The sequence below is a fragment of the Petaurus breviceps genome, unplaced genomic scaffold (genome assembly GCF_028583685.1).
Source record: "Petaurus breviceps papuanus isolate PSGF00001 unplaced genomic scaffold, PetGlider_PUasm1.0 551, whole genome shotgun sequence".
Classification (NCBI taxonomy): Eukaryota; Metazoa; Chordata; class Mammalia; order Diprotodontia; family Petauridae; genus Petaurus; species Petaurus breviceps.
The window spans coordinates 29,763,447-29,787,819 of record NW_027186372.1 but is presented as its reverse complement, the minus strand read 5'-3'; the positions used below and the strand labels follow the sequence as shown (position 1 = coordinate 29,787,819).

Genomic DNA, 24,373 nt, shown 5'->3' with positions numbered 1-24,373 from the left:
CATTGCTTAATAGGAATAGGCATGTAGACTCTACAGGGCAGACATTATGGAACCAGTGAAGGGTTTTGAATAGAATACTAAAAATGAGACAAAATACAGAAAGCAATTTGCCAACTTAAAGCATTTTATAAATGCAAGTTGTCATTAGAGTGGCATGATTAGGGCAATATGTAAAATGAAAGAATACACACACACATACACCACAACTAGCCATTCCCCAATTGATGGGCATTCCCCCAACTTTTAATTCTTTGCCACCACAGAAAAAAACTGCTATAAATATTTTTGTACAAGTAGGTAGGTCCTTGTCCCCCTTTTTTTTTTTTTAATCTCTTTGGGAAGTAGACCTAGAAGTGGTATTGCTGGGTCAAAGGGTATGTACGGTTTGATTGCACTTCAGAATCGTTGATCAGTTCACTACTCCACTCAGTGAAGATAATAAAATTATCTTGCATTCTAATCTACACACTAATCTTCTCACTCACTTCTCAAGTTCTTACAATCTGACTTTTGACCTTATCACTCAATGGAAACTATTCTCTCCAAAGTTCCCAATTACCTTTTAATTGTCCAATTTAATAAGCTTTGCTTAGTTTTCACCTTAGTTCACCCCTTTGCAGTTTTTGACACTTGATTATTCTCTCCTCTAGAATACTGTCCTCTCCTTAAACATAGCTCCCTCCCAGTTCTCCTACCAGTCTTCTTTGTTGTATTATCATTCAAGTCCGCCCACTAACCATGGATGAAGTCCAAAGCTTTGTCCTGGATCTCCTTCTCTTTTCTTTTTACACCAGTGGATAGAGCACTAGCCCTGGAGTCAGGAGGACCTGAGTTCAAATCTTGCCTCAGACACTTGACACACTAGATGTGTGACCTTGGGCAAGTCACTTAACCCCAATTGCCTTGCCTTCCTCCCCCCCCCCAAAAAAAAAGATAGATTAGAGAGGAGACTAACTGAGAGGGTATTTTGATTTTCCAGGTGAAAGGTTTTGGCCAACAGCAAAGTTAGGGAAAAAAGGTGATTTTAGAGGAAAAAATAAGTCAAGAAGACGTAAGTTTAAATCTGGCTTCAGACATTTAGTAGCTGTATGACCCTGGGCAAGTCACTTAACCTTTGTCTGCCACCGTTTCCTCAATTGTAAAATGGAAATAATAATAGCACCTACCTCCCAGGGTTGTTGTGTGGATCAAATTAGATATTTATGAACCATGCCTGGCATATAGTAGGAACTTAATAAGTACCTTTTATCATGAATTTAAAACAATATTCTGAGAAAAATTTCTTAGGCTTCACCAGACTTCTAAACAAGCCTATTACACAAAAAAAGTTAAAAATCCTTGCTCTACATCTTCTTTCTTGGTGATGTCATTGTTCCCATATATTCAATTATCATTTCTATGTAGGTGACTCCAAGGTTTACTGACCCAGTCTTAGTCTGTCTCCTGAATTACAGACCCACATTACCAATTGCTTACTGGACATTTCTTACTAAATACCAATAGGCGTCTCAAACCTAACATGTCCAGAATCTTTTATCTTTTCCTCTAAAATCACCTTTTCCCCTAATTTCTCTATTTCTATCAATGACACTCACGATCCTTTCAGTCACCCAGATCTACAATGTTGAAGTCATCCTCAATACCTCCCCCTCATCCCCATATCCAAATATTTGCCAAATCTTATTGATTCTACCTTTACAATATCTCTAGCATTCACACCCTTTCTCTCCATTCACATGGCCAGAACCTCTCACCTGGACAATCAAAATGCCCTCTCAATTAGTCTCCTCTCTAATCTATCTTTTTTTTTGAGGGGTAGAAGGCAAGGCAATTGGGGTTAAGTGACTTGCCCAAGGTCACACAACTAGTAAGTGTGTCAAGTGTCTGAGGCCATATTTGAACTCAGGTCCTCCCGACTCCAGGGCTGGTGCTCTATTCACTGTGCCACCTAGCTGCCCCCACAACTCCCCTCTAAATCTATCTTTCACATAGATTCCACTCACAAAGTAGAGTTCTAACCATTTTACTCCTGCTCAGAAAAACTAAGGTTGCTTCACATTGGCTCAAAGTAAAATGAAAACTCCAGGTTGGTATTCAAAGCCTTTCATAATGTGGCTGCAGGAAACCTTTCTAGGCTTGTTACACATTATTCTCCTCATATTATTCCAGCCTAACTAACTAGCCTATTTGCTCTTCTTTATATGCTTTTTTAAAAAAAAAATGGCTTTTTAGGGGCAGCTAGGTGGCACAGTGAGTAAGAGCGCCAGCCCCAGAGTTGGGAGACCCAGGATCAGTTCTGGCCTCATATACTTAACACCCACCAAAAAAAAAACAAAAAACTGGCCTTGTAACCTTGAGCAAGTTACTTAACCCCAATTGCTTAAAAAAATTGCCTTTTTGAATATCATATTCTGAGATGTTTTCCCCTTTATCTGTTTTTTTTTAATTTAATAAGTACTTTAGATTGTAAACTCCTTGAGTGCAAGGATTGTCTTTTGCCTCTTTTTTGTATTCCCAGTGCTTAGCAGTGCCTGCCATATAGTAGATGTCTAATAAATGTTTATTGATTGATTTTTACAGTAGTAACTTTCAAGTTTTCCAAGTAATACTAACCATGAATTTGGAACTCAAACTCTTTCTAGCCTGCAGCAATTTTTCAATCTAGAAGTCCTAGATTTGGGGCTATGATATTTCTAAGAGCTTTCATTTGAGGGTTTCTATCAACAGACAACCAGTGAGTTCTTATTATTTTATTTTGCCTGCATGTTCTAAGAAATCTGAACAGTTTTCATTTTTCTTGAAAAACAGTATCCAGACTTTTTTTGGTCGTGGTTTTCAGGGAGTTTGATAATTCTTAAATTGTCTCTCCTTGACTTGATTGCAGCTCAGCTGTTTCTGATGGTAGATATTTTCTTCTAAGTTTTCAATCTTTTGATTTTTGTTTTACATTTCTCATTGTCTAAAGAAGTTGTGAGTTCTGTTGGTCCACTATTGGGTAAGGTTTTCTACCTGCTATTTCTAAGCTATGTATTATTTTCCTTCCAGTTCTTTCTTCCAGAGCTCTTATTTCACTTTTAATTTCATTTTTTATCTGTTACTTTATTTCTTCTAAATACTCTTGCATTTCTTGTGGCCAAGCCATTTTTTTCACCCTAGGCTCTATTTATATTTCATAGGCTCATAGGACCACATCTATAGAGTTGGGACAGACTTCAAATATTCTCTAATCTAACCTGCTCATTCGGTTGTAACTTGTCTGAAATCATTTTGGTAGTTGCTATGAAATTACTTTTTTTCTATATTTGTCTTTTGGAAGTTTCTGGACCCATATTTCTTTATAATGATTGTTGTCTTCTGTTTACTCATATCTCTTGGTTCCTGATTTTGGGGCTTTGTGTCAGTCAGTCAACAAGCATTTATTAAGCACTTACTGCATGCCAGGCACTGTGCTAAGTGCTAGGGATTCAAAGAAAGGCAAAAACAAGATCACTGCCTTCCAAGAGCTCACATCTTCTTAATAAGAGAGACAACACACATGCAACTATGAATATAAATATATATCTATATATACATATATATGGAAAGAGAGAGAAAGGGAGAGAGAGAGGGGGGGGGGAGAGAGAGAGAGAGAGTGAAGACAGAAGTAATATTCAGAGAGAAAAGCCTAGCATGGGCATGGGGTATAAGGGTGGGGAAGACTGAGGACAGAGTCAAGGATTCTGGAGTCCTTGAGGACAGATGGAATTTTACACATGAGGAAGAGCAAAAAGACCAACAATGTTGCTGGATTTTAGAGTACATGGAAGGGATAAGAAAACTGGAAAGACAGGAAGAGGCAAAGTTATAAATGGCAATGGAAAACTATCCAACACTTGACGAAACAGAAGACCCTGTGGAGTTTGAGGATAATAAGGAACCACAATACAATGTTCCTGAGTGTTTTAAAAGAGAAATGAGAATTATGAGAACAGAATTTATGGTCTACATAATTGTAGCAAAAAAAAAAAGCAAAAATAATTGACAGAAAAAAATTGAACCTGCAATGGCAAGTTTTACCAAAGAAACAGGAGATTGTAAAATTAATTGGAAATGTAAATACACAGAAATAAAGGGCAATCTCAAAGAAGATAAACCCCACCCCACCCCCAAAAAAAACCTTAAAAGAAAATATGTTCACTATCCAAGCAAAACATACTGATCTTGGCAGAAATAAATTTATTTCCTGAAGTAGGGATGAAGAATGGAAACTAAATTTTTAACAAAGAGTACCTCTAATCTACTTCAGGGCAGTTAGGTGGAGCAGTGGATAGAGTACTAAGTTGTGTGTGATTTGTCCTTCCTTCTAAAAGAGGACCATGACATCAGTAAGATGATGACATGACTTGGAACTGAATTGGATTTAAGGGAGGACTGTACAAAGTCATCAACCTCACTTTCTCCTCCAGAACCATACGACTTCAGGGTCGGGATATAGATAAAGTCAACTAGAGATGGCCCAGGATACAGTGGGAGACCTTGGTCTTTTTAAGCTATGGTCTTTCTGAGTTCTCATTTTGAGCGAGGCAACACCCATTCAGTGATTAGGCCTATTTATTGTTGTTGTTGTGTTCTTCATTCTCAAAGGGGACCTGACCTTAGGGAGATGATGACCTGATTTACAGCTGACTTTGATTTGAGTGAGGGAGGGCTGTGCAAAGTCACCAGCCTTATTTTTTCCTCTAGAGCCATCTGGGTCCAATGGCCAGATATTCATCAGGAAGACTGGAGATGGCCCAGGATGCAATGGGAGACCCTGGCCCTTTTAGGATAAGATCTTTTCAGGTTCTCACTTTGAGTAAGATAATGCCCATTCAGTGAATGAGTCCTATTTAAGAAGTGGGTCAAAGGATAGTTCCTTTAATTAAAAAAAAAAAAAAACTTGGGAGGGGAAGATCCTCAGGGTTGTTGTCAGGAAAAAAAAAAAACAATTACTATTTACATTTGCTCTGAGCAGTGAGGTCGAGGGAAAAAAATAACTAGTAAATAGTGCTTGGGCAGAGACCTAAAGTTGGCCAATCAATGAGAGCCAGAGTGAAATGGGTTTAAGGCATGGTCTTTAAGAAACTAATCTAATCAATAAACTGCAAGATAACTGGGAAGGTTTCAGCCACAAAAAGTATGGAAGACCTGAGTTCAAATCTAGCCTCAAGACACTTAATAGCTATGTGACCCTGGGCAAGTAATTATCCTGTCTCAATTTCCTCATCTATAAAATGAACTAGAGAAGAAAATGGCAAACCAAGAAAAGCCCCAAATGGGAGCTGGATATAACTGAAACAACTGAACACAAAGTTATGAAGGGCTTTCAATGTCAGAGGGTTTTATGTTTGATCGTAGAGGTGATAGGGGGCCCCTGGAGTTTAATGAGTCTATTGAGAATCCTTCTTTCCTCCCTGCAGCCCTTCACTCTCTTCTCTCTAGGTATTCCGTGACATGGTTCTCTTCTTCCCTGTCTGACCTCTCCTCAATGTCCTTTGCTGTGTCTCTATAAGTCACACACACTAACCATAGGTGTCATTTCCCCCAAAGCTTTGTCCCAGCCCTCTTTTCTCATCAGCTCCCTAGGATTCAGACACCACCCAAAGTATACTTCTAAATTGAGCAATTAGGTAAGCAAAACCTGACCTCAATTTCCCCGGGTTCCTAATACTACTTTCCTTTCCTCTGGATGTGTCTGCATTCAGAACCCTAACAGGCATTCATATGCCAAGTTAGAACTCAAAGATAAACTCTAGTTAACCAAGATATGGTCTTCTCCCTCCCTAACCCCTGTAGGCTTTCCAAGTCTGAACTTAGCCACAGTTTCTATGTCCCCCCTGGGCAGGATGCTACTGCAGGTTTCCAGTCGATTTACCTGTTCTGGTACTCACTTCTCCAGCAGGACCCATCTACTCATGTCTGAAGCTTCTGTCTTTTTGGGTAATCTTGGGCTGGATGAAAGAAAATATTCTTCTCTAGACTTTCTTTGTCATTATTCAAACTAGTGTTCTTCACTGATGGAACAAAAGCGGTGGAGTTGGGCTCTTCCGTGACCTTACACACAGCCATGTTACCCAGATGCCACCTCCCATCTGTGTGCCTTTGCACAAACTAACCCCTATGCCTGGGATGCCCTCCTTCCTCACCCCAACCTAAGAATCCCTAGCTTCCTTCAAAGCTCCACTCAAGTGTTGGAGTCAGAGGGTTAGGGTTACCTCCTACATAAGGCCTTGCTGGTTTCCTACTTTCCTGACCACCCTCCAATTTCCCCCTAAAATTACTTTATATTCACTTTATATGTGTTTCATATTTACTTACATGTGTACATTTTTTCCTAACAGAATGTGAATTCATTCAGAGCAGGGACTGTTCTTTTCTGTCTTTGTATCTCTAGTCTTAGCATAATACTGATACACGGTAGGCACTCAATAAATGTTTTGATTGATTTATTGTCTACCTTGGAGTGTTAGCATTTTGCAAACCATAAATAAAAGCTATCAATATTCCTAAGAATTTTAATGATTCCTCTTTTGAAGTATGGGCATAAAGTAAGAGATGGACAGAACTCTATCTCTCCGCTTTCTTCTTCCTAAGACTATCTCCTTCTCTCTCCTTTATTTTTCTTCTATGTTCCTCAGCTGCCAGAGATTGTCTTCATTAACTTCTCGCTTCCTTGGGTTTGAATCTTGGCTCTAATATGTACTTTAAAAAATGATAGGAGCTGACTTCAAGTCTTATTCTTCTCCTAAAATACACTTAACTACCAGTATGTTCTTTGAGCAAATCACTTAGCCTCCCTGGGCCTCAGTTTTCTCATCTGTAAAATAAAGTGACCTCGGAGGTCCTCTCCTGCTTAAATCTAAGATCCTAGGATCTTCTTTAGCTTTCTGGTTGTAAGAGTCTCTGGCCCAACCCGTTCTCCTTTTGAGCTATCTCCCTGTCTTTCTCTCCTACCCAGTCAGTGACCCTGTTTCTACCACTTCCTATACATTTAATTTTGTCCCTCCATGTGATTCTCTTACCCTTTAAACCTTACGTTTAAACCCTTTATGTCTCTCCTTTCCCTATAGCACTGTCTCTGAAAATTCACTTCTAAGCCTACGGCTCTAACTCCTGTCCCTCTGTCCCATCATTACATCTGTCCCACTGTCTATCCATGTTCATCCATCCCCTCCGCCCATCCCTTTATCTCTTCCCATCCCCTGTGGCCCCACTTACACTTTCATCCTTCCCTTCTGTTTCTATCCTTTGTGTCCCTGTGTGTTTCTACCCAGTCCTCTGTTCCTGGGTCCTCATCTCTTCTAGGTCTCTCTGTCCCTCTGTCCATCCATTCTGTCCCTGTGTCTGCCTATTTCTCCATCTCCATCTAGGATATGTCTGTCTCATTGTCCATCCTTCCTGTCTCTCTGGGTTCCACTGTGTACCTCCACCCTTTGTGTCCTGTCTGTCCCTTCCCCCCATCTGTTCCTATGGTTGTTCATCCCTCTGCCCCTCACTGTCTGTCCCACTGTCCGTCCCTTTTGTCCCCTCTAGGTTGCCCTCTGTCCTGATCAGTACCCCTGTCTATCCCACCTGTCCTTCTGTGTCCATATGCCTCTTTGTCCATCCCACCTGTCACTGCATTCCTCTGTCCATCCTGCGTGTCCCTCAGTGTTCCGTCCACCTCATCTGTCCCCCTGTCCATTCTGCTTGTCCACCCCCACTCCTCCTCCTGTCATCCCGCCTGTCCCTCTGTGTCCGTCCATCTGGCCACCCCCATCTGTCCCCCTGTCCATCTCACCTATCCCTGTGTCCCTCTGTCCATCCCACCTGGTCCTCTGTGTCCTCCTGTCTGTCCACTCTGGCCATCCCGCCTGTCCCTGTGACCACCCACCTGCTCTGGGTCTGTCTGTCCCCGCTGCCCCGCCTGCCCCTCGGTAAGCCCCGTCCTCCCCCCCGGCCCGGCCCGCGGCAGCTGCCGGCCCCGGGCCGCGTCTCCTAGCCCGGCCACCAACTCTCTGGCTTTGCACTTTCTCTACTTCGGACCCGTCCCCGCAGAGTCCAGGAAGGAGCCGGCCTCTCCTGACAGGCGGGCGCCTGGCCCAATGACCACGGCCGCCGAGGGATCCGGCCACGCCCCGTGTCTTCTAGCGGCCAATGGTGACTCGGGGGCGGGACTTCCGCCGCCGCCGCGGCCGCCGCCTCGGGGAGAGCGGGGCAGCCCAGTGGGCGCCGCGGGGCTCGCGGGGCTCCGGGGGGCCGCGGGTTCGAGGCCGGGCCCGGGACCCGGCGAGCTCAGGCAGCGGGAGGCCGGGCCCGCGGGTGGGGCCGGGGGGAACCGCCTCGGCGGGGGGGGGGGGGGGGGGGGGGGGGGCGGCGCCCGGGCCGGGGTCCCGGGGGGCAGGGGCTCGGGCTCCCCGCGAGCGTCCCCGGGGCCGGGGCTGGGGCCATGAACGGCTTCAGCACGGAGGAGGACAGCCGGGAAGGGCCCCCAGCCCCGGCCCCGGCCCCCGCGCCCACCACCGCGCCCGCGCCCGCCCCCGGCTACGGCCAGAGCTGCTGCCTGATCGAGGACGGGGAGCGCTGCGTCCGGCCTGCCGGCAACGCCTCCTTCAGCAAGAGGATCCAGAAGAGCATCTCGCAGAAGAAACTCCGACTGGACATAGACAAGAGCGTGAGTCCCCCCGCCCCCGCCGGGGGAGGAAACGGAGGCCCAGAGAGGGCAAGCGACTGGCCCAAGGTCACACAGCCCGCCCGCGCGCGGCGGAGCCCGGGCTAGAACCCGGAGCTCCGGCTCCCCCCCCCCCCCCCGGTCCCCCCTGCCCAGGTGAGGGGGGGGGGAGGGGGTCCATCGGGGACCCTGAGCCGGAGGACGGATGTAGCCTCGAACCGGGACTTGGGCAGCACTTCAGATCAGCAGAGCAGTTGGTTGGTTCTTTTGTTGTGTGCGTGGTGAGCACCAGCATTTGGGAAGGGGCACGGGACGGACCATTCATTCCCACCCTGCCCTCCTGAAGCGAATTTGAGGGGGTGACCTTGGGCAAGTCATCCCTCCTCCCCGGCTCCCGCGTTTTAGGTCATCAGTGAACTGGGGAGGTTGGGGACCCGATTATGTCTAAGCCCCCTCCGGCTGCAGCATATCCGGAGGAAGGCGGGGGCATCCCTTTTCTTCAGCTTCTAACTTTTCCCCCGTGGGGCACGTACACACACACCCCACACCCCCCCAAGAATAGCCAAGTAGCTAGCTCCTGGTTCAACCCCCGCATGCTAAGGCTGCTTACAGAGTTAGGGTGCTTTCTGCTGTTTATGGAAATGGGGCTTACAAAGATGAGGCTAGAAAGGAGGCAGAGGTCGGTTTCGGTTTTGTTTGTTTTTCTGAGAAAGTGTTTTTTATGTTGAATGGGAGAGGAGAGAGAGAGAGCCTTCTGGACAGATGTTTTTTCCACTCTCAGGCCTTAATGTTCTTTGCTTGGACGTCCACTCTCATGTATTTTTATGCTGTGGATTGAGTCCTTCCTTAACCTTTCTTGTGCCTCGGCCCCCTTGAACTGTCTTATGGACCTCTTCCCAGAATAATGTTTTTAAGGAAATGCTAAAATTCACATAGAGGTTAGTGAAAATAAAGATTTCATTATTTTCCCACCCAACTTCACAAACCAACCCCATTTGGAGAACCTTTATCTTGACTCTTTATGTTCCTTGAGGATAGGGCTTGTCCTCCAGTCACCTGGAAGACCTGAGTTCAAGTGTCACCTTTGACCCCCGACAAATCCCTTAATCCCTCTCCCTGTACAACTCTCCAAAATTGAAATCTGAAGAACAATTACCAGTCAGCTTTGGTGGAGTGGAAGGCGTTTTCTCACCCACAATACCCATGCAAGTCTGAACTACCACAAAAAATCTTCCTCGGCACCGAGTCTTTTCCCCCAAAACATAGCCGACTTCGAAAAAGCAGCTCACTAGTCTAGCATTTTCTAGTTTACAAAGCACCTTTCTCTCCGCAGAGGTAGGAGGCAGATAATGAGGGTGCTGATTTTTAACCCCATTTTATACATAAGAAAATTGAAGCCTCCGAGTGCTGAGCCTGAGGCCACATGTGGAAGAAGAGGTGAAACCAGAACAGGAACCCCCCCCCCTCCTGAGCTCCTGATTTCCTCCTTCAAGTGCTCTTTGCATCGCTGTGCTACTTCTTGCAGCATTATAAATATTTGTTACTTGAATGAATGGGAATTTAAATTTGATTACGACACGCTTAGGGCCTCCTACCTGATTGTAGGAAACTTGTCTGCAGGAGGTTCTAGTTTACAATTCTAGAGATGTTCTTAATTGGTTGATAATGAGTGCTTTTTAGAGTGTCATCTGTTGTCAAGTTTAGTGGCAGTTTCACTATTAAGGAGTCAGATTTGTTAAGGAGACTAGACAGGGTCTATTTAAAATTCAAGAAGTCTAAGTGAGATGAATGAGTTCTTCCCACAGCGAGTTAATGCAGAGACAAGAATCGAACCCAGGCCCTCCCACTCGAAATCCAGTCCTCCTTCCACTATTCAGGGGTGGGGAACCAGCATCCTTGAGGCTATTATGTGGCCTTCTAAGAGGTCCTTGAGTGTGACTGACTAAATCACAGACCATTTGATCTGTGAAGTTTGGATTCAGTCAAAGGGTTGCACTTGAGGAGCTACGAGGCCACATGTAGCCTTAAGGCTGCAGGTTCCCCATCCCTGCACTATATCAAACCTCCTCTCATCTAGAACTAAAGGATAAGCCAAAAAAATGACAAATTCTGCATTATCAGGGCTTTTATTAGTCCTTCATAAAGCTGTTTAGCAATTACAGTAAAAGTGCCCTTTTGAAATCGCAACTTATATTTACCATAGCCTATAGGTTCATTGACATCTGGATGCTTTTACAGCAGGATTGAGACTACAATTCTCATCATTAACTTAAACTATGTTTTTGGTGATTTTCCATATATTTGGGGGATAAGAGGGAGAGAGTGATGAATCGCAATAGCATCGCTAAAAGTAATACCTCCTCACTTCTCAAATGGTACTTTTTAGGAACAGATTCACTAGCAATTTTCTTTTCAAGGTGGTGTCATTTCAGAAAGAGATTCCATTTTCTTCTCAAGAATGAGCAGGACTTCAGTTAAAAGTAACAGCTGTCTTGCTAAAAATCAGATTTACAAACAGAGAAAAAAAAATGGAGGAAGGGGATACTCTTTCCAAATCCCAATCAACTGAATTACAGAAAATCTGTTTGTTCTTGTTAATGGTTAAAAGCATATGCTGACTCAGTATTTATAGAACCATAGAATGTCAGAGCAAGAACCTTAGAAGATAGAAGGCGTCGTTAAGGTTAGAAGAGAGCTTAGAAACCATCTAGTTCAACACCTTTATTTTTCACAGATACCAAAACTGAGACCTGTAGAGGGTAAGTGACTTGCCCAAGGTCATGTTGATTTAAAAAAAGCAGAAACTGATCTTTAGTAGCCTCAGAAAGCAACTGATGGAAGTAAACTGATGGAAGTTATCCATTATTTATTATTGATGTGTTGGCAGTATTCTTTGATTTATTTAAAGGCAAAATGCATTTCAAAAATTACCTCCTTTTGGCATATCTCTGCACTTTTGAATGGAGAGAAGCAGGTGGTGATATTTCACAGAGGCTAGACTAGAGTAATGCAGTAAAAAGAAATATTGTTGAATGAAAAGGACTCATTCTAGAGTTTAGGCTTTTTTGGACTAGGTTGCATGGTAGAAATGGCATCCTGGGACTGTGGAAGGAGATAGTTTTAATCCAAACTCTGGCAAGACCCTTCTTTCTGGGCCTCAGCTGCCTCCTCTGTCCTCTTCGATAACAGTTGGACTGAATAATCTCCAAGGGTTTTCAACATCCTGACGTTCCACAATCAGGTTCTATGATCTATGACTCAGCTCTGATTTTTATACCCAGGTGCAACCCCTGGGTGCCACATGGGACAGTAGAAAGACATGTGGTTTCAGATCCCAGCTCTGTCGCTAGTTATTGGAATGATCATAGGCAAGTCATTTCACCTCTCAAGCCTTCTTTTTCCCATCTGAAAAAAATGGGAATGGGCGTAATAACTCTGGTGCCACTTCCCCTCCCAGATGTGTTCTGAGGTTATCGCTCAATCCAGTGCGGTGGAAACATCAGTTACCCTCTTATGCTTCCACTTTCGTTTTTGGTGTCTGTCAGCTAGAGGGATAGCACCGTCCCTTTCATAGGCTATTGAGGAAGGACAACTGTGTGTATCTCTGAAGAAAAGAACCCTATATCGCATTTTTAAGTACAGCATGCCATTCATGTATAACAATAGTCCTTGGCTGTAAAGATATTACTAGTGTGGCTTCCTATGCCTTAAAATATTTTAAGAGAGTTGAAAGGGACTAGGTGATTGTTGCCTATCACATTAGATTGTAAGGTCCATGAGATCAGGGCTTGCTCTGGTATCCCCAAAATATGTAGCACAGTACCTCGCACAAAGTGAGTGCTTAATAAATGCTTCTTAACTGACTCTTTTTGACTGAGACCTTACGATTGCATATTTTAGAGCTGGATCTTAGAGGTCATCTAATTCAATTCATTTTATAGAGGAGTAAACTGAGGCCCACAAAGGTTAAGTGATTTGCCAAGGACCATACATTTAGCAAAGAACAGACCTAGAATATGTCTTACTTTGTTTTGTTTTTATTTTAAAATTTTACTGTTATTTTTGGGAGGGTTTTTAATATCATTTATTGTCACATCAATTTTACATATATATATGCATACATACACACACACATATACAGAAATCCCTTCTTTCCTCTACCCATTTAGTTACTTTTAAAAATAGTGAAATCAGCTGACATATCTAGTAAAGCTTTTTTCTAGTAAAAGAGCTTTGTCTGACATAATATGCAGTATTCTACACCCATATCCCTCTTCTTCTGCAAAGAAGGAAGATACATTTTCTCATCTTTTCCCGATGGCCAAATTTGATCATTATCATTAAACAGCATTCACGTCTCTTTTGTTGTTCTTTGCAATTAACATGGTTTCTTTTTCTGCTTACTTACCTCTGAATCAGTTCATACAAGTCTTCCCATGCTTTTCTGAATTAGTAGGCCCCATTTTTAACAACTCTAGCCAATTGTAGTCCTGTCCAGTAACTTTTAATAGACAGGAAGTGTTGTAGGGACTAGAATAACTCGATCCACCCATGCTTAAACTTAAAACTATTTATGACCAAAGGATCCAACTCAATAAAGAAAAGGTCTGGTTCATAGGAATAAATTTCCAGTGTTTTTTTATTTTCTCGTTGAAAAGTGCCAAATTTATTGTGGATTGATTTCATATCCGTTTACTTTCATCTTTAACTAGCAATCCAGAAAATAACCTCCAATTCAAAAGTGTCCAATTAAAAGACGAAGAGAACATTTGTGCACCATCTGCTTCAGTGTCAATAATTCTAAGTAATTTAGAGAGCCGCTCATTTCTCTGCAGTTCCCCTCGGCTAACCCTGGGGTTTGTTCTTTAGCAAAAGCAGATCCTTCTCACCATGGCTACTGCTTCATCCATCCTTCTGTGTAGTCGTGGCTCTGGGTGTCTGAGGGGAGCAGCATGCTGGAGAGGGAAGTGACCTAGACTTAGAACATCTTGTGTCTCAGATCTAGAACATTTAATAGAGTCTCAGCTCTAGCACTTTTTATCTTTGTGACGTTGTTTGAGTCATTTTGCCTCAATGAACCTTCTCTTAAGAATAGGGTTCTTGTTCCACCTCCTTCTCAGGGTGGTTGTGTGAATTAAATGAAATATTTGCATAAAGACTCTGTAAGGCTATATAAGTATAAACTGCAATTTTTTTTTAAACATCAGCCTATAGCCATAAAAAGAAATATCACAGAATCAGTATTTGGATCAGCCACTCAGTTTTGGCTCAATTTTATGAGGTTTTTTGGTCTTTCTTTCCAATTTGATCTGTACATGAAGTCAAAAACATAGTCTGAGAGTTATAGAGAATCAGAAACCTTAGAGATTAGCCTAAATTCCCTTGCTTTATGCATGGAACAGCTGAGGCCCAGCATGGGTAAGTAATTTGACAAAGATTTCCCTGGTGTTATAGGTTTCAAATTCATACATCAAATGAAATTTTAAGAAAATTTGGCAACTCTCTCTTAGTAGGTATTACTAATATGAAATACCATAACCCTCTCTGCCTCCTAGAACACTCTTTCTCATTCCTCTAGAGTCTTGTTCATCCTTCAAGGCCCACTTCAAATCCCACCTACTTTGTGATCTCCCCGCTCTCAAACTCGTAATAGTGCCTAATCTTGCTAAAACCCTTTTTGTCACATTCTTCTACTCAAAAAACATTCAGGGACAGCTGTGAGTAATTGGAAGTCCAGGGATGACCCTGGAGAGCAGAAAGGCAGGGGGATGCTGCAGACTAAGTCACTGCATCAGTTATTTTCTGCTTAACTGTTTTTCCTTTGGTATGGGAAAGGGTTCAGTTTGGGGGCAAGGGTGCAGCACATCCAGAAATGCCTGTACTATAAAAACAAAAAAGTATCAATAAAACTTAATTAAAACATCAAACCTTTCTTGGCTTACCGTTGCCTACTCCTCAGCCTGGCAGTCAAGGCCCTTTCATAGTTTGGCTTCAATCTCATTTCCAAATTTATTTCCTACTGTTCCCTTGTTTGACCCTCTTTTCCCACTAGACCAGGCTCTTCATTGTTCTTTGAACATATCCTGTTCTATCCAGTCCCTTACTGTGCACCACATCTGGAATGATGTCTTCCCTCTCCCCTGGCTAATCCAATCCTGTTCATCCTTTATAACGCCATTCAAGTCCCGCCTCCTGCAGGAAACCTTAATAACAATATTAATAATGATAATAGCTTTCTTACAAAGCCTCCCTTGACTACACCAACCCACATCTCTCCCTTCTCCCAACTCAGAGCACTCATTATTTGGCATTTATCACTGACTGTCTTTGTAAACGTTTTGAAAGTGCTTTGTGAAAATGTTAAAGCACTGTATAAATGTGAGTTATTGTTACTACACTGTAACGTTAACAGTCCCTTTATGTTTATGTGTCTTATCTCTCCAGGTAGATCTTAAACTCCTTGGGTTAGGGGCTGCATGTATCACACTTCTTTGTAGCTCCCCTGGTACCTTTCCCATAATAGGCAGTGGGTATACTTACTGTCAGTTAATATTCTGGGTACTGAGCCTGTTTGTGTTGCAGTGTGAACTGGTAACTCACTTTAGCTGTGTTTGTTTCCCTCTAGGTAAGACATCTGTATATCTGTGATTTTCACAAAAATTTCATCCAGAGTGTACGAAATAAAAGGAAGCGAAAGACCAGTGATGATGGCGGAGATTCTCCTGAGCATGAAACAGACATCCCTGAGGTAGAGATCAGAAAATGTAAAGGATGAATTGTGTTCAGTATGTATTTTAGGCCTGATCAGAAATATATGGAACATTTGACCCGAAGGGACCTTAATGCATAGCTTGAGAAAGAAAAGACCATTGTGATCTTTTAGTCCAATCTCCTCATTTTATAGATGAAGAAACTGAGACCCAGAGAGAAGTGACCTCTACTCAAGATTATATGTAGTAAGGTATTGGCAGAGCTTTGCCTAGAATCCCAGTCTCCTGACCCTTTTTACTATATGAGGCTATTTTTTAAATCTTATTTTTATTAATACCTTTTTTTTTAATATCACCTTCATTCCATCCCCTATTCATTTAGCCCTTTCTTGTAACAAAAGATTTTAAGAGAAAGAAAAAAAAGCAGTTCAGTAAAATCAACTAACACTTCAGCCACATTTGATAATATATGTAATCTTCTATACCCATAGTCTCATGCTTCTTCAAAGAAAGAAGGGAGATGAATTTTTTCAACTCTTCTCTGGGTGCCACCAGGCTGTCTTAAAAAGACTTTAGGGAAATGCATAAACCAGAGAGCTGCATAGAATTTCATAATGCTATTAATTTTTGCCCCCACTGTTTTGGGCCCTGAAAATGTCCCCAGATACAACCCTGACCTAATGGACCTATCTCGTTGCCAGTAGCTCTGAACTCACAAGAACTTCTCTAGCCAAGAGACAGCCTTGTCTCAGAGATGCCTGTCTCTATCAAGAAGAGGACTCTAAACAAGTGCTCAGGAAGGAATATTGGATTTTCTTTCTTTCTAAATTGTTTTCACTTAAGACTCAACAGAAGTAGAAGCGTTTAGTGCACATTGTATATCTGGCACATGAATATTTCATAAGGCATGCCAGTGGAAATGACTCTGCAGGAATGGAAAGAGGAGGCAGTCTTTTGTCTGCGGATTTCATAGAATGTCAGCACTGGAAGGGACCTTGGAGACCACCTAGTCCAACCTTCTTATTTCACAGATGTGGAAATGAAGCTTACAGAGAGACAATGACTTGGGCAAGGTCATACAGCAAGGTGGTAATGAAGCTAAGCACATCTTAAGATCTATGGCCTTTGTGTTCCCTTTTTTGTATCCTCTTTCCAGACACAGTTTATACTATTTCTTTTGTCCTTTACCTTTTTTTCTTCAAGAAGAACTGATGTATCCATTTTCAAAATTCCCTTCACATGAAAAGTTTTGATGAAATGCTCTAGAAAGAAAGAAAGGGTTTGAGTCCCTCAATTGATGAATCATTTTGTATTTTTTATTGTTCTTCACCTACCTTTGTTGTTCAGTCGTGTGTGACTTTGTGACCGAATTTAGGGATTTCTTTGCAGAGATACTATAGTGGTTTGCCATTTCCTTCTCCAGCTCATTTTATAGATGAAGGAGCTAAGGCAAACAGGGTTAAGTGACTTGCCCGGGGTCACACAGCTAGTAAGTGTCTGAGGCCATATGAAGATTTTCCAGAAGTTTGAGGGGTAAAGAAATGAGACAAACCCTACCCTCAAGGAGCTTCTATTCTAATTAGGAAGGCAACACATGTGTAATGGCCAGAGAAGTGAGTTTTTCCTCTGGAGTTCTGAATGGAGCCATAGGACATTGGATTGTCATGCCCTTTTCTACTGAAAATAGTAGCAGTGGTACTGTTGCTTTGATTGTTAATGCCAGAACAAGGGGTGGTAAACCAGGGAGGGATTGCGATGCAGGGCAGTTGGCAAGCTTTTTTGGTTAATTACTGTTGAATGGGATATGAAGCAAATAGGACCCACCTGTGTGGGTTAGGTGTTAGGTCACTGCCTTCATTCTGAAATTAGAACGACTCATCCCTGGGGTAGAGGGGGGCCTAAAACAGTATTTGAGGATCACAGCTTTCACACTTACTTTTTTATTCTCCCTCTCTTTAATCTCTCATCAGGTTTTGCCATTTCTTCCTTTCAAATTGTTTCTGTTTCATCATAGTTTCTTCATTCCTAAGGTCACCACCCTAAAATGTATTATTGTCATCACCTCACACTTGGGTTACTGCAGCATATTCTCTTTTTCTTTTTTTTTTTTTTTGAGGGGGAAGGTAGGGCAATTGGGGTTAATTAACTTGCCCAAAGTCACACAGCTAATAAGTGTTAAGTGTCTGAGGTCAGATTTGAACTCAGGTCCTCCTGACTCCAGGGCTGATGCTCTATTCACTGTGCCACCTAGCTGCCCCATTGCAGCATATTCTTAACTGGTCCAACTCTACTTTTTCTTCTTCCAGTTCAACCTGCATGTGACACCATACTGATCTTCCTAAAATACCTGCTTCTTTCTGCATCTCCCCTGTCTGAAAGCCTGCACAGTCTCCTTAATTGAATCAAGCCCCATGCAACACGACATCCTTTGCCTATGTGCATTTGCATAGGCAATTGTTGCCCAGGCCATGGATGGGCAAGCACAGCTTCCTCTTCTCCAGCTTTCAGGCTCCTTGTCTTCCTTCAGAGTTCAGCACAGATTCTGTCTCTTCTTGGTAGCCTTTCCTGACCCTTCGTTAATTCCCCCACTGAAAGTACTCTTTTCCCACTTAGGATGTTCCTAGAGCAATTTGTTTGGATCTCTTCTTTGCCCTTAATACTCTACCTTTTAATAGCAATAAAAAAAAAACAACTAGATGGCACAGTGAATAAAGCATTGAACTTGGCGTTTGGAAGGTCTGGGTTCAAATCCTGCTTCATAGACTTTTTAGTTAATGTAACTAAGTGAGGCACTCAAATCTCTCACCCTCAGCTTCCTCATCTTTAAAATGGTGATAAAAATAGTACCTGCCTTTTGTGAGAGTCAGATGAGATGACATGTAAAATGCTTTGCAAGCCTTAAAGTGCTATATAACTTCTATTGTTATTACTACTGATCAACCAGCAAACATTTATTCACTACTAAGTGTCAGGCATGATGTTAGGCCCTGGGCATGGAAGGACAAAAGCGAAACAATCCCTGCCCTCAGGTAGTTTTCATCTGTAAGGAGAGAGCTTGTACACATATGTAGTATCACATCTTTCCCCAAAGACTAGGAAGAGTCATTGTTTATCTTTTTGTCCCTGGTACCTAGTAGAACTGAAGTTAGCACCTGGAAGGCAGGCTTATTTGTATCTCATAGAATAGTGCCTGGCTTATTGATGTCTTGCACATAGTAGGCACTTAATCAAGACCCTGCCTAATCAAACTCCACCCTACACACCAATTATGTGTATCTTATCTTCCATTCCTATGAAAAAGGCACCATCCGTTCCAATTAGGCAGGTTTTCCCTCTGCTCTCTTTGCCATATGCTGTGTCTTCATTCCCCTCCAATTCATTTCCCTTCTCTAAACTCTACTCATCCTGAAAGGCCCAGCTCACATCATAATTCCACGAAGCCTGTTTGAGCATGCCAGCCCAAATTGTTCACTCTCTTTCTCTGACACAATCAGTGCCACACAGGTTTGTGCTAAGTTGCTTGCTAATCTTTTCTCTCTTAGTTTTACCTCCCTGATTAATTTATAAATCTATTGAATTCCTTATACTTCCTTGGTAGCACTCCCACAGTAGCTTCTTTTCTGTTTGTATCCCTAGCACTTAGCACAGTGTTTTGCACATAGTAAGATTTTAATAAATGCTTCGTTCATTTATAATTAGCACAGTGCTGAGCAATTCATGAAATACTTGCTGATAATGGTTTCTTTCTTGTTCTCTCCAGGTTGATTTGTACCAGTTGCAGGTGAATACCTTGAGGCGCTACAAAAGGCATTACAAGTTGCAGACCAGACCAGGATTCAACAAGGCCCAGCTAGCAGAAGTATGTAGGGCAGTGGCTTTGGAAAATCTTGACCTTCCCATTCTCCCTCCTGACTTCTCTGATTAGCCCCTGCTGCATTCTCTGATGAGTTATTTTAACTTGTCCTTTGTGTCGTCTTCTTTTGTCAGCTTGTCTTTGTCTTTATCAAGCGTGCCCAATTAGGCCCCCGACCCCCAAGGTCTCCCAAACACCTTTCTAGGACTGTGGCTCTTTGCTTCTTTCTTTAAAAAAACATATCATTGTTGAAGAGTCTGAAGCCAAGAAAAGATTACATGACTTATCTAAGACCACACAGCTAGCAGTGCCAGAACTAGAACCCAAGCCTTCTGATTTCTCATTCTAATGTTATGATGGTTGGGTATTTGCATATTTGTATATTCTTTCTTTACACCCCACTGTGTAGTTATAAAATATCCAGTAACCTGACATTTTTAGATCATCTCCTTACTCTGTAGGTACTTTTGTGGGTTCCTTCCTATCTGTTCCCCCACCTCACCCCCCACCTTTTTTTTCCTTTGTGCCCTGGGCCCAGCAGTCAATTCTAGATTTTCTGTGGTCCCATAAAGACTAGCAGCCTCACTTCTCTTTTATTCTTCATTGGCTTATCCAGTTTTCCCTTGGCGTCTCCTAACTAGACACGTATCCTAGCAAAACCCAGTAGAATTCTAATACTTTGTGTTCCATTTATTGAAACGTTTTAGGTACTTGGTGGAAGGGGGTATAGAATAAAGAAGAAACCTGTATTCATTGAACTTGAAAATAAAGAGTGATAAAGAATCCAGTGAAAAGTTGTAAATGACTTATGTGCCTGGTAGGCACTGGGGAAGATACCAAGTTTATGTAGGGTACTCTCCTCCCCCCCTCCCTACCAGGGCCTGTATAGTCTGTGTTCGTTACATAAATATAATACCAAATAATATACGTTAAGTATATCAGATATGCAGCCCAAGTGCTATTAGAGGGTGAAGGTATATATTATTGTTGACTAGGGAGAATCAGAGGGACATGAGTAAGACTGAAAGAATAGTATGTCATCTGATTGTGAAGGGCCTTGAATGCCAGACTAATAAGTTTGAGCTTGAAGAAGTAAGAAGCCATTGAAAAGATGTATTTTTTTCTTTGCTTATTTTTCATGTTTCACAAAGAGGTGTTCACCTTCTTGTTAGATAAATTTATGGAAGCTGCATTTATCCATTTGGATATTTATTTCAACATATCTAAAAAATCAGCATGTTCACAAAGATCTGTAAGGAGGGGGAAATATTCTTGAGTAGGTTGACAAAAGTCACATTACATTTGATTTGAACTCCATAATAATTTCAATAACTCCTTTTTCTGGTATTTTATGATTCACATAGCACTTTCTTCATACCTCACCTTTAAGGGAGTAATTTTATCTTCATTTTAAAGGTGAAGAAACCATTTCAGAGACAGCAGAATAACTTCCTCAGGCCACATCATTAAATGGTAAAGCTGACATGCAGACCAGGTCTTTTGGGTCTACCCTTACCCCCAAAGCCACAATCATCCAGGATGCATCTTCCCTTTGTTTCCTAATTCAGAACCCTGAGTAAATTGACCTTGAAAATTACCTGCTCATTATGGAGAGCTACCTTCTCATATTTAGCTATCTGTCCTTTATAGTACTTTGCATATGTGGGAGGCTCTTAATATATATTTGTTGTATTCAACTCAGTTGAATATGGAAAATTAACAAGTTAATGATTCTCAGGAGTATGCATCCCCAGGGAAGCCATCCTCAGTGAGGCTTTCAGTGTCCTGTGATTCACTGAGCTAGTAAAAAGGAGAAATGTATTCCTGGCACCCTGCATTAAAGCTAGAAATGCATTTTCCTGCAAAAATACTTGTTAATAGCAATCAGGTGTCATTGAAACAGTTCTGTTAGTAACCTTCACAGCCATCTAAAAATTATAGCTCCCATTCACATAGCACTTAAAAAGTTAAAAAGAGCTTTTCACCTGTGGCCTCATTGGATCCTCACAACAGCCTGGTAAGGTAGGTAGTGTAAGTAAACGAGGAAATACTCCCAGAGAAGAGAGGTGGCTCGCCCAGTGTCCCACAGCCAATAAATGGCAGAGCCAAGACTCAGGCTAAGGGCTTCTGGCCCCAGACCTGCTGTACTGTAGTTCACTTAAAACATCAACTAGATTTATGTCGGCTGGCCAGGGAGCCTAGCCCTCATTCTGTAGAACAATAATTCCAAATGGCCAACACAAAAGAAACTTTTGGAACATAACCTATTTGTAAGTGGGAAATCCCCTGTTGTGAGTTGTCCTTAGAGAGAATCCCCTGTTGTTCCAGTTTGCGAATCGAGTGAACCCTTTGTTTTCTCCACGCAGACCGTCAGCCGTCACTTCCGGAATATCCCGGTGAATGAGAAGGAGACCCTCGCTTATTTCATCTATATGGTGAAGACTAACAAGAGCAGACTGGACCAGAAAGCAGAGAGTAACAAGCAGCTGGAGTGAAGAAGAGGCTGACTGTAAAGACATTAAGTGCAGTGCTTGATGGGCTGGTGACACCTGGTACATTTGTACCTATGAAGACTGTTAAACTCTATTGTAAATTTAAGGGAAAAAAGTGTGAATGATTGAAGAATTCAATTTTCAGTTCAGTTCAACGAAGATTCATTAAGCGCCTACTATATATGTAAGGCCCTTTGTGGCCAGGAGTAGTGTATTCTATTGCTTCAATATGTGTATAGAAAGACTTTGCTTTAAGACTGGATTGAGAAATAGAGTCAAGCACTCTTACATGACTGTGGCAGGCTATGATGCAGCAGATGACAGCATTAAATCATTTCTTCTGGAAATGTGGGATCTAATAGGTTATAAATCAAACAATTCAATAACTACCCTAGAGCCAGATGGCCATCGTGTTGGGACCCAGCCATAGATGCCAGGGAAGCAGCAGTTGAGGATTAAGGTGCATGGGCAGAAGGATGTCTGTACTTTCATGTCACCTGCCCAGGGCCCAGAAGTCCCTCATTTCTCACCAGCTTTGCAGTTCACTGGAGTCAGCCAACACATCCTTCTGAACCCATTGGAAATCTGTTTCCACACCACCAACACAGTGCCTTGCCTGGAGTAGGCACTCAGATAAAGATCTGTTGGTTCATTGAGCACCAAAAAATACCAAATGTGAACAGCTGCCACAGATCTCTTCTGTTGGATTGGTGGGAAAAATTAGTGTCATGCTTCAGGTAGGAGTTGGACTTCCCAACTCTAAGATTCTGTGACCTTATTTTGGAGAGAGTGAAAGAAATACAAGTATTTGGTGTGTATGTGTGTGTGTGGTAAGGGGGAGGGAGGGTGTCGGGATGATTCAAGCCAAATTAGGATTTCAGGGCAGTTGTAATTGTTGAGCAATGTTGCATTTCTAGAAATAGTGACATGAAAACCTTACATCTGGTGTTGCTATTCTTGATACACACACAGCTATTTTTGCTGAAGCTGTGAGCTAGGATCCTAACCACCTTCCTTCATGAGCAAATTCCTTGGCCAAATAGAAGATTCCTTCATAGTCACCAAGAATAGTGATGTAATAGTTTCCATTCAAAACCAGTTAAGGAACAGAAAATGTTTGGGCTTCAGTGACCATGCAGCATTGTCAGGCCTCCAAAGGTGTCAAATAGAGCTTTTCTATACCAGTGACCCATGTATGTGCAGTTTGCTTCTCCTTGATTGATAAAATCAAGCTTAGTAATTTACCCAGTATTTGATGTTCTGAAGGTAGGATTCTTCCCATATAATTGTATGTCAAAGCCAAGGTATTTTTTCCTAAAGTTTTATGTTTGAAAGTATGCTTTTTGCAAAAGGCTATAATCAGGGTGTTGGGAGGGCGGGGCGGGGGAGAGAAAAGAAAAGCTTGGATTTTAATTTTCTGATTCTCTTGAGTTTTGTATTTCATGGTCAGCTGCCATGTCCTTACTTGCTTTTGACACTGAGATCTTAACCTTAAGCAATGGAAGTAGTTTTGCCCCCAAAGCAGAATGTTAATATTTGTACAGTGGAGACACCGGGACTGTGGAAGCGAGAGAATTGTTGCTGGGCGGTTTTACAAAGTTTTAGACAATTCGGTAAAGCAGATCCACATAAATACCACCTACAGGTCACTCATTACCAGGAGCACTTCTGTAACTCAATTGCAACGTGCTCCCGTCACTGGAAAGCTTTTTACCCACATCCAAAATGCATGTTCCGAAGATCCAAGCATTTTTAAATACTTGTAAATGAATGTATATAGACTATACTTTGGATCTTGGGGATCTTATCTCAATGTGCTTCCTGCCCAAAACCAGAGGGTGAAGTTTGCTCCCTGAGGGCTTGCATTCATTTCAATTCTATGTATATTTATTCATAAGAATCAGTCACTGTTCTGTCGTGCTTTGCCATTTACAAAGCACCTTCCTCACCACAAAACTAGGCAGTGACTAGAGCAAGAATTATCCATATTTTACAGAGGAGAAAACTGGAGGTGAGTGACTTGTGCGTCAGGGGTAAAGTGAGGACTCATGCCCAGGGTCTGCAGGCTGCAAGGGTAGTGCTCCCCTCACTACGCTGTGGATTTGGGGGTGATCAAAAGAACCTACGCCACTGGATAATGTGTACATCTTAGCTTGATGAGGTTGATCCTTTTCCAAGAGACTGTGTCAAACCCTGGTAGACCCTACCAGAACTCAGTACTGTCCCTCCCTCATGCGTTACCTAAAGGAGGTGATGTTCCCTCCAGGATATAGTTGATGGGGCAGTTGGGGGGGCCTGTGGATTAAAGCAGTATTTGAATGCCCTCTGTGAAAATGTTGGTATTTCAAAGAATAAAATATTTCTCTTTAACTCAGACTAAAATGGTGAAACATGCCACTGGTTTGGGGGGGGGCAGCTTTTGTGTGTGTGGTTTTTTTTTTTTTATAAACAGCTAATCTGTTTTCTCCATTTCAATAGCAGTACGTTTCTTTCCTAGGAAAGATGGTGTCAGGATCCATCTGTTCAAGTGTATTTGTAAGAATGCTTTTGTTTTCCGCCGAAACCTAAGAGAAATTTTCATCACAATCATTTAAGTCCATTGTGCATCAAGAACGGTGCTGTTTTCCCTCAAAAAGAAAAGGTACTTTGA

At 42.3% G+C, this 24,373-nt stretch overlaps 1 protein-coding gene across 1 annotated transcript; it reads left to right on the top strand.

Moving 5' to 3' along the window:
• Positions 1-8,446: 8,446 nt before the first annotated feature.
• On the top strand, positions 8,447-24,105 carry SAP30L (SAP30 like). The gene is made up of 4 exons (XM_069102543.1): positions 8,447-8,671; positions 15,294-15,416; positions 19,139-19,237; positions 21,598-24,105. The coding sequence occupies exons 1-4, from the start codon at positions 8,447-8,449 to the stop codon at positions 21,724-21,726; spliced, it is 576 nt and encodes a 191-aa protein (XP_068958644.1). The 3' UTR covers positions 21,727-24,105.
• Positions 24,106-24,373: the final 268 nt, after the last annotated feature.

Coding starts and splice junctions, on each gene's coding strand:
- SAP30L (XM_069102543.1), top strand. CDS start 8,447: ATGAACGGCTTCAGCACGGAGGAGGACAGCCGGGAAGGGCCCCCAGCC. Junction 8,672..15,293: donor GACTGGACATAGACAAGAGC/GTGAGTCCCCCC, acceptor GTTTCCCTCTAG/GTAAGACATCTGTATATCTG. Junction 15,417..19,138: donor ATGAAACAGACATCCCTGAG/GTAGAGATCAGA, acceptor TGTTCTCTCCAG/GTTGATTTGTACCAGTTGCA.